Genomic DNA, 11,407 nt, shown 5'->3' on the forward strand with positions numbered 1-11,407 from the left:
GTACAAATGTACATGTACATAATGTACTCTGTGCATAAACACTCAAGTAAGATCTAAGGACCCCCCAAAAAATACATGTGTTTCTGCTAATTAACGTGCTGAATACATTAGGGAAGGTAAGTGGACAATATTATTTTAATTTGCAGACATTTTTTTGCTGGTTATTACCGGTACCTGGAATGACCGAATAACACTGTTAATATCTGTATAACACTGTTAATATCCGAATAACACTTGAAATTTTTACATCAGCACATATTTGGGACTTTTAAACATTGATTATTAAATAAGAATATATTATTGATGTATTTAATAACTTAAAAATGATTTACAGAAAGCAGATAAGTTCATAAAGATCATTTTAAATTTAGTGTGTTCTTCCAACATGGCGGCCATTGTGATTTCCACAACCACCATGTTGGATGAACACACTAAATTAAAAAAGTTCTTTATGAACATCTGCTTTCTGTAAATCATTATTACATTACATGTATTGATTATAAAATACATCGATAATATACTATTTTATAATAATCAATGTTTAAAAGTCACCAATATGTGCTAATATTAAAATTTCAAGCGTTATTCGGTCATTACAAGTGTTATTCAGTCATTCGTTTTACCCGGTTACTACTAGTCAGACTTGAACAGTGTTTGTTCCAAAATTCCATAAAAATGGTAGGATACACACTAACAATTTGGGTAGGTAGGGTTCGACACACATGACTTTTCTTTCATCTGAGACATGATGTAAAAAGGGCTTTCCTTAAAATAATATGGGGACAAATACGGTAGAAAAATCAATAAAAAAAAAGAAGAAAAAATCAGGAAAATTTCCCAAATTTTTCATTCTACTAATGAACTCAAAATCGTTAACTTTTTTTTCAGATCTACTTCCTGTTCCGGTCTTGTTTGCATGAGACTTACAATAAAATGTATATTTATCAACATATCAACAAATATAGGACGGAATTCAACACTCAATCATTTTTAATAATTGTTTGATAAGAAAAAAACGTCACCTGATAACAGCGTTTCTTTGTTTACATTGAATATGTCATAACTTAAATAACGTCATAACTAAATCCCTAACAACAGAACCAATAGACGTATTTACACTTGTATGCAAATTTGTCCGCCATTACGTAAAATCACACAGGTTCCCGTAAACTTTGACATCATAATTCAAAATATTTGACGTCACAATTTAAAAGTGATTGTTGCTTGACGTCAAAAGGTGATTCGGAGTAGATCTAAGGTCATTCAGAGGCAAGATTCAGCTAAATACCAAAAGTGTAAATACGTTTATATCGGAAACGTTACGGTATTTCCGTTTCTTTTATTATCATGTTTTAATTGAAAAAAAATTAATACAGACTTCGTCCCGATTTACAGGTAATGCCTGCCTCATATTATATTCAATAATAGTTGTATACCTCTTTAACTGCATTTCTTTTTTCTAGTACATCTTCTTCGGATGGTGCACCTCCTTGAGCGCCCTCTCCCCCTGGATGTTCTTGCTTTATCACCTTAAGCTTTTCCATCTCAGATTGTCTCTTCTTTTCTTCCTCCTCCTTCTTCTGTTGTCGAATTCTCTCTTTATCGTTCTCAATGTTCTGTTTAAACCCTAGAGTATCATCTTTGGACATGTTCAATTGTTGTCCAACTTTTACAATTCTATTCCGTTCGGCCATGTCCATTTCTATTTTTTGACCCAATCGCGCTTTGTCATTTATTGCATGGATATCAATACCATCGTTGTCATGTACTATTTTCCCCACCCCTCCATGATGTGGTACTATAACATCACGAAATTGTCCCCGAAGTGATTCCACGCGAGCTCGATCTCTCATGTCTGGTAGGTACATAAAAGCACCAAAACATACAGTTCCAAATGTAATGAATACCAACAGGATAATGTATTTCTCTTTCATTCTTAATGTCTTTCTTGAAGTAGGGACGGGAACCCCGTTTACATATCGGTTTGGAAGTATACCAGGGGCTGCCATGTTGACAGAAGAACGAACGTGTATTATTTTTCTTCAGGGGAGATAATTATGTAACTTCCGGGTCTATGATATATCTATAGACAAAATTAAATATGTTGGATAACATAATACTAAAACGTACCAAGGCATATAATATAAAATGCCACATTATAAAAAAAGGCTTTCTAAACGTCTGAACTGTAACTCTTGACGAGCTCTATTGGGGAGTTGTGGTAATTTTATTTGTTTGACATTTTTTTTGGACAAATTTTGATATTTTTTAGCTACTATGTTTGTTTTAACTATAAAGCAGGGACTTTCTAAACTTAAGTAAAGACTTGTCACTGAACTAAGTCAAAACAAGTAATTTTATTTTAAATTTTTTGACTTGCATTGTGCAAATTATCAAATGCTTTGATTGTTGCTCTCATCTTAATTATGTTAATACAATAAAAAGTTTGGACTAAAATGTTTAAAACAGAAGACGACAATTTTCAAGTTCAAATCACGGTTCAAATAAAGCAAGTTAGCATAGGCGGATCCAGGGGGGTTGGGGCCTAGGTCCCCCCTTTTATGGGAAAAAATTGGTTGATTATATAGGGAATCATTGAAGCATGAATTGAGCCCCCCCCCCTTTCCCCCTTAGGTCAGTCAGCGGGCCCCCCCTTAGGAAAAGTTCTGGATCCGCCACTGGTTAGAATGTAAAAATGGTCTAATACAGCATTTCTTGTACTTTTTTTTCTTTTAAAAGGACTAAAAGCAACTATTTGAATCAATATTTCGAATAAAAGATATACTGAATCCAGAATATTTTCATTTATAATTTTGAATTAAAACCAAATAATTTAATTTAGTATGTAACACGTCTTCTGATTAGCTGACGTTATTTTGTTATCAGCCCATATATATAATTTAGTCATGTGACCGTGACGTCATCAACGTTTTTTCATGGTTTTCTACGGTTTAAAATGGAATTTAGAATTAAATTATAAGAAATGACTGTAATATTTTTTCTGTCTATTGGAAATAACATAAAAAAAGTGGTGCACACTGTTAAGTAACACACTGGCATATAGACAAATTTTGAAAAGACAAAAAATGAACAGTCCACAGTGAACTTAACTTAAACAAAAAGACCAAGCAACAACTAATCAACCAAAAATGGACAATTCACCTATCGCCACTGCGCCCATAATAATTTATTTTTGGTTGGTTAGTTGTTGCTTGGTCTTTTTGTTTAAGTTAACAGAATATGTGCCTCTAGATGAGTATGAACTCTTTACTTTCGAAATATTAAGCTTTGCATTCCTGATGAAGGTAAATCCAGAAAAGCATGCATTAAATTCATAACATGTTTTTTTTAATTTTTTTACCTTTTCAGGGGTATTGTGAGTTCACCTTTGGTTAATAATTTCTGTTTGTCTGGCTCCAATCTTCATTTTTGTGTGTAGTTTAATTGACTGCATGCTTTATTCAGCCTTTTTGTGATGGAGTTGTAAGCCTTTTTCAACTGATAGTTTACTATTGCACCCTTTAAGCATCTTCTTACTTATTTTGCCATGATTTCTTAAAAAAATCATAGATACCAGGTTTATAATTTTGTACCACAGATGTGCATTTGGTATACAAAAGACTCACCAGAGACACCTGAAAAAAATATTAAACAGCCAAATAAAGTACAAGTCTGAAGAGCATTAAGAACCCAAAATTCAGAAAGATTTTGCCAAATGCCTTCTAGAAAAATTATTCCTGAACATTCAAAACAATTATGTTTCTGTAATGCAACAGCATTTCTGAAATATTATGAAAATAAGGAGATGTGGTATGAATACATGCATGCAAATGAGAAAACTATTGTATGAAGTAAATAAAAACAAAAGTAGGCCACCAAATGACTTTTAACAATGAGAAAAACCCATGTCAGCTATAAAAGGATCAGATATGAAAAATGTGTAATAAATCAAATTAGAAAACTAACTGCCTTTATAAAAGCAATTAACAGGTAAAAATATGACAGACATAAACCTACAAGTACCCCTGAACTTGAGAGACAACAACCTGACCAAAATAAAAATCCACAACACCACACCACACCACCAATGTGTTTTCAATTTCTTTATTGTTATTGGGTAATGTGGTCTGTTAAACTCTCCTGTATTTTCAGAGATTTCTGGTACTCTTTTTATGTATTATGTCATCATTCTTATATGTTGGAGTAAGAAACGATAGGTCACTTTACAGCCTGCAACAGTTGTTTTTGTATGTCATCTGACTGCATTGAATTTCAGCTTGTAATTAGGTGGTGACATAATTTAGATTTACCTAATGCATGTAGTTTAAAGGTTTGGTTGGCTTGTCTGCTTTGTTAGTATAAATGCTTGCTTAAACTTTGTAATTAGATTGACATCTGAAATGCCTCGCCTATCTATGATTGTAGTCTACGGACAATCTTCATCAAAATGCTTGAGCAAACAGTTATACAAACAAAGCAAGCAAGCCAATCAAACCTTTAAACTACAAGCATTAGGAAAAGAGCTCTAAACTTTCAATTATTTATGATAATAAAAACAAAGAATTATTATGTAAATTAGTTATATTTAATTTGCAACACATGTAAAATAAATATATAAAACATGAAAAGTCAGATTCTAGAACAATAGCTAACAACATTCTGTTCCATCTAATTTCATTTTACTGTAAAGGTGTATACTGTTAACCAACTTATTTTTGCGGATACTTTATTTCACATTTAGCCCTAAATTCTAGTCTATTTTCAAGAGATGTGATATCGCAATTCTGAAATTTATTTGATGTAATAAAATAGGGAAAAATCCAAGTTTTACATATTTGTGATGATTTATATTCGTGTTATTTTTCTACTTGTGAAACTTGCAAAAATAAATTCTCGTAAAAATTAGTTGGTTTACAGTATTATAAACTTAACTGCTCTTTTTATTTTGAAGAAATAAAAGACATTTCTGGTTTGTTTTTCTCACTTTTTAATTATCGATTTAATTCTTTCACAAAATAAATGCTGGGTGTAGAGCTCACAAACTAATATCCCCACTTTTCTCATATTTACAGATTAAAAACCCCAAAAATGTGATTAAAAAAAGTTAACAACATAAGGTTCTAATTACAACTGATTTTTTTTTATTTCAAAAGTTAGATACTTTAAAAGATTTTACCAGTTGCAAAAAATCATACATATGCAGGGTTGTACTAATGTTGGCTATCTGTTATAACATTTTGTTATTAACCTACATTAAATTTACATTAAATTTACATTTTCTAATCAATGATCCTTATTGGACGGAATGTAAAACAAACAAAACAGAAAATAAGTAGCATAAAAAATAACTACAACAATAGAAAATCACAAGAGGTATATATATATATTACTTCATCACAATTTAATGTAAACAAATCTAGTCTTAAACAGACTGTAGTTTAAAAATGGATTTCTTATTACAGGATCAACTGTATATGTCTTAGCCAATTGTCTTGTAACTGGTCAATTCAATCTATATAGCTTGCAAAATACTTTACTCACAATGACATGAGTTAACCTATGCAACACTGATTTTAGCATTGACATTTTATCTCAATTCATATGCAAGAAAATGAGTTCACACATATTTGGCGTGTGCTGAAAGTATGAGTGTTTCTACGAATTAGACACCAGAAAATTCTTGGTAAGGAATTTAAAACGCATTTATAAATGTAAAATGTAATTTAAATAGCAAAACACATTAATGAACTTTGTCTTCTGTAAATTCAGAAATTGTTGCATGTATTTATTATTGGGATTTTGGAAGAATGAACCAAAAAAAACGTGAGTATAATTGTTGTTATTATTTAAAAAATTACATACAAATGTATGTACTTGATATTAGAATGGGAGTTCTTATTATTGGGATATCCAAGAAGTTGCATTACTCCTATTAATAAAAACATCGCAATAATTTCTGAACTTACATATACAGTGAAACCTGTTTTATGAGACAACTTAAGGGAGAGCAAAAATGTGGTCTCTTAAGACAGATGGTCTTTTAATACAGTTTTAATTTATATAAAATGTTCTACAGAGGGATCTAAAATGAATGGTCTTATAACACAGATTTTTGCTCAATATAGGTGGTCTCTTCAGCAGGTTTGACTGTATAATGAATGGAAAATCATTTAAATCATTTGAAATCAACTTACTTTACATTATACATATTTGCTACCATTGTAAAACAATCCAGAAATAACAGAATTAAGGTATAGAGCTATTATAAACTAATACGGTTATTTTGAATCTTTACGAAAATATTCAAGATATTTGCATATTATTTTGAATCAGGGTGATGGGTCAACCATGGTTAAAACTACATTTGAATAAACACTGATTCACATTAAAGACATTACATGTATTAACAATATAAATAAATCATAATTATTCTCACTTTCACCTTGCTGTATTTGAGTAAATTGTTTCCATCTGCAGTGTTCAGAATAAAAAAATACAATATTTCTCCCCAAATAGCCCAACATGTAATATAAACTATACAAGTATTGTTAAGCACAAAATATGACCACAATTTGTTATTACTATTTAACCTTATTAACTTAATTGTTTAATCCTTTGGCTTTCAAATTGTTACAATTATGGATTATCAGAATAGCATACCAATTTTCAAGGATAGAGGAAAAAGTGTATTTGTATGGATATTAGATTTCATGTTTTTAAAAATGTAAGTATACTAAAAAAATGTATATGTCATTTATATTTGCGGTTTCCCTATCCCTATATAAACCACTAAATCATTGAAAATTGGTACCCATGAATTAAAATGAATCTTTAGTACTGTGGATTCATTATTATTCATTGGTTACTAATTTTGTGGGTTTCGTGGGTAGAGGTGATCGGACCAAGAATTCAAATATTAAAACCAATAACATATTTCAGTACTGGTAGGCTTTGTATACAGAGATTGGAAAAACCAAGAAATCAAATATCCACAAAAATGAAATTTTTAGAAATCCACGAAAAAATTGATACCCACGAAAATATAAATAAATCTACAGGATATCAAAGTCAAGTTAAACTAGCAAGAGTAAACATTTTAAATAGGACACATTTCTGTTAAGGTAACAGGTACGTAAATGGCTTGTCCTGTGATTTTTAAAAGAAATTGTATACACGTAGAACTTATCAAAAGATAATGAAAAATCGAAAAATTTAAGTTGGTCACCGATCTAATTTCCGAGTTCCAGGCATTTGAAAATGGTAATGAAACGACATAAAGTACATAGACATAACGTCAAATTTGAACCAATAATAAGAAATTTCATGCTTTATTTATTCTGCAGTTTAAATAAATCCTACGATTTTTCTATAAAAATCAAATGTTTTTGAGGTATTATTTTCCTTTCTTTTGATATATAATTTTCATGGGGTTACCGAACTCCTCTTTCATATATCAGCCGTTGAAAGGGTGTTGTTGACGGGAAAAGACAGAAAAAATCATGACGTCGCCGAAAAGATTACGCAACGTCAAAGCTATTTCAGCAGAATTGTAAAGACAACGACTGCCTCATTATAATTTGTTTGGTTATTCAAATGCCATATAGAGCATATTATCCTGCCTGGAAAAAAGGATTGATTATCTATTACTGTTTTTTCAGTGATTATGCGAAGTCCTAAGTATTTATAACGTATGGCTGGAATGATTTAAAACACAATGTTTAAGGATATATGTTTATAAACTTATTGAACAGAAACGATAAAAGATCTATCATTAAAAAAGATTCTCCGAATGACGAGATACATTCAATGTTCATATATTCGACCACAATTTTCCTGCTTCACAATATTGGAGGCGAAATATACCGTGCAACGGGAAATTGAAACTTATAAGCCGAAAACATACTGACAATGTCATGTGAAAAAAACGAAAAACGGCCAAAAGACAAACAAAGGTAAATAAATAGGGAAATGTGTCCATGGGACACAGATGATGCGCCCGCTTGCATATGATATTATAAAGTGATATTACTAAAAATCTTTAAAAGTGACGCCACCAAAATTTAAACTAGATCTAGGATTTGTTTTAGTAATCAGCATTGTGTATAAGTCTTCTAACATTTGTTTGAGGCAAACTAAAGTTAGAGAACGGAAACCAATTTCGGACGGTATACGATGGACGGACAGACGGACAAGTGCTTAAAGTAATGCCCCCTCCGATACAGCGTGTGCATAAAAAAAACACAACATTTAACTTTTAATCCTCCGATAGTTGCAGGAGGTCATGCATATAAAATATATAAAATTATGGTTCAATGACACGAGAACATAACATAAACATGAACACATACTTCGATCCAAATAGTACTGTTCATTTGCAAACTTAATTAGTGTGTTTAATATGACACGAAAGGAGATGTAGAAATGTAGAGTATAGGCCAGACCAACAAAAAAAATATTTCAAAGTTTGTTGCATATTATCCCTACTTTTTTTTCCATCGTTGGTTTTGTTCCGTTATTATATTGCGGAGAGTGCATAGATGTGAATATCTAAAAACAAATGTATATACATTCCAACTTATTTATCTTTTGGTGTTTTTTTTTGTTATTTGGCTTCGCCGCGGTTGACAATGTTTTCTAGGGATACCAATCTTCTCTATCCCTCACTTAGCTATGTGTTGTTATAAATTGTTCAACATAGACTTTGAACACACTTTATATGACGTTCAGATAAATATATCCAGTCTAGATTTTGTGAGCTGTAATGATCAAGCTTACAATATACTGAATAGAAAAGCTGCGTGTGATTTTGAAGAACCGTCTTCGAGGGATTTTAACGTATGTTATAGATGTTGCAGAGATTGGAAATCGCCAACAGTATTATGGACCTCGTAATTTATGCCAACAATATTCCTGTTCGTACTTTAGAATTTTTTGCAAGTTTTGCGAAAATTGAGAAGAAATACGTAAAGCAAAAATAAAAACTCTAATTCTAAATTTTTACATCAGCATTTGCACGTATATAAACAGTATCAACTGAAATCGAAATAACTGTAATTCCGAAATTTTGTGCAATTAAAAATGAATTGATTGATGCAAGCAGAAATTTCTATATCTTCAGTATAATATATATACTTTGCTAATTATTATTTTTGAAGTGGCGGTAAACATGGTAAAGCCGTAATTTTCAATCAGCGGATCTATATTTTTCCCTTGCCGCTTTTTCACGCTGGAAGCTTGTAATTCGCAATGTTCCATTCAATTCAAATTGACTGAAAAGCACCGTGTATTCATTTCTTTCAAATTTTCGTTAATTTTGAAAGACAGTTTTACTTAGGAGTTCCCGTTTGTTCATGCGGAAGGTCCCATCACCATTAGTCATTACGATTCTCGTTTTTGAAAGTTTATTGTCACTTTCTATTGCTTACCCGTCTGAAGTAATTTCCGACATTATATTTTACAAATTTCATGTCACACAGAAAGCATTTACATTCTTTTGCTTTTCAATATTTATTTTTACTAAACATAAATTATTTGTTTTTTTAAAATAGTACTAGACTGTACTTTCATTTTCAAATTCTATTTATAGACCAAATCGCGGACGTGAAAGAAAGCACTGTAAAGAAAGATTTATGTTTATATTTATATGAGAAAATGGTTATATAACAGTTATAACAGGAATATCAAATTAAAAAATATAAGTATTAACCTCTTTTTTTTGTGTCGAGGATTGAATACGTCCTAGCCGTTTTCACTCACCGTTGACAGTTGTTTTGGGGATTTTTTTTTCTTTGAATGCAAAAGACTGAATGTAAGTCCGTGACAAAGTTTGCTTTGGAATTTCAATAAATAAAATGACAATATATGGTATAAGCTTTAATTTGCTATTGTGGGAGTTTACGTGTGTAATGCATGTGCGTGTTTATGATATATTCTTTTCAATATACTACATTTGGTTTTTACGTCACATATCAACATTCTTGATTTTTTAAGCCGATTGACGGCGTATAGTAAGTTCATGTATGGACAGTTACCCCAAGGTATTAACAAAATAGTTCCGAGACCCATTCTTTGTACTTTAAACAGTTTTGTAGAAACGTAATTTAAATGCAAGCTTTAAGTTGGTCCGCTAGTATTAGTAAACCCAACTCAGTCGCTCTTCGGCCATCACGACATGCCAAGTTTCTTTCATTTTCATGGAAGGAAAGCACTGTTTTACTGTTACGAGATATTTCATTTTACATTCTTCAATTTTAGATATATTTTTGATGAGTTGCATTCAATACTTTTTCACCAAATTGACCATTATTCCGACGAAGCGGGATATATTCCGACATCTTGAAAATATTTGTTATGGTGTACGGGAGATAACTCCCATAGCAACAAACGTCGAATTTCCCGTTTTCCGCTAGAGGCGTTCATTTACGTACCTCTCACCTTAAGTGTACATATTTCTGTGTATTTAAATTCACAAACCTTGAGGAATACTAACCTGCAGTAATATTACATAATAGAATAACAATAAATATCAATGTTCAACATTTTATCACAGTGCTTATAATTCTATATTTTGTTTTACTAAAAGAATAATCATAATATAATGGAATGTTTAAAATATGTCAAAAAAGCTTGTGCAATAAATAGTTTGCAGAAAAAAATATTTAAAAAAAAATCCCATTGTCACTCATTGTGTCAATGAATTCAATGTTCAACATCCATTTTTTTCTCAAAATATTTCTCAAATAATTCCTTTTTCTAAAATGACCTGCATTGTAAAAATGACAATTCCTGAAGAATCAGAAGCACATTTATTTTGAAAACATGACATAAATATCATTTGCAACCATTCATAGAAATTTTATCTTAATATTTACAATGAAGTTGACTGACAAATAAAAAAATAACTGAAAAAATCAGTTGTAATATGACACCTTGCCAAAATGTGTTACACCCAGAGTTTTGGGCAGAGCTGAGTTTGTACATGTTTTCTGTCTATTAATAGCTTCAAAATGACTGTGATTATGACAAAGTGACCTCAAAACTAAGAGATATTCCCTCCTTAAAGAGGCATTATCAATAAAAACCTGGAACTGGAGGGATATATAAAAAATAAATCATTTGAAACCAACATTTCTGTGGTTTCTCATTCCCCAAGGGAAATGGTAAACAAATTTTCAGATAGAAAAATGTATGTTTCAAAATATTATGCTCAAAAACCAAAATTTTACACCTGGAGGAATAAGCAATAAGGGCTATTCCATTAAAATGTATGTGGAAGGGTAGGAAGGAAAATTTAATTAGTGAATGTTGTTCATGGTTTTTTTTTCAGTATGCGTCTATAACCATTATGCAAAATTATCTAAAAAATGTGTTCTTGGTTGTGGGATACATGTATTATTTAAGTCCATTC

General features: G+C 31.0%; 1 protein-coding gene across 1 annotated transcript in view; it reads right to left on the reverse strand.

Moving 5' to 3' along the window:
* Positions 1–2,048, reverse strand: part of LOC143047772 (mannosyl-oligosaccharide 1,2-alpha-mannosidase IA-like) — a 33,836-nt gene extending 31,788 nt beyond the window's left edge. The window contains exon 1 of the mRNA XM_076221020.1: positions 1,437–2,048. Coding sequence (XP_076077135.1) covers positions 1,437–2,009 — 573 coding nt within the window. The 5' untranslated portion in view covers positions 2,010–2,048. The remainder of the gene's footprint in view (positions 1–1,436) is intronic.
* Positions 2,049–11,407: the final 9,359 nt, after the last annotated feature.

This window comes from Mytilus galloprovincialis, chromosome 10 (assembly GCF_965363235.1).
Source record: "Mytilus galloprovincialis chromosome 10, xbMytGall1.hap1.1, whole genome shotgun sequence".
In the NCBI taxonomy this organism is placed as follows: domain Eukaryota; kingdom Metazoa; phylum Mollusca; class Bivalvia; order Mytilida; family Mytilidae; genus Mytilus; species Mytilus galloprovincialis.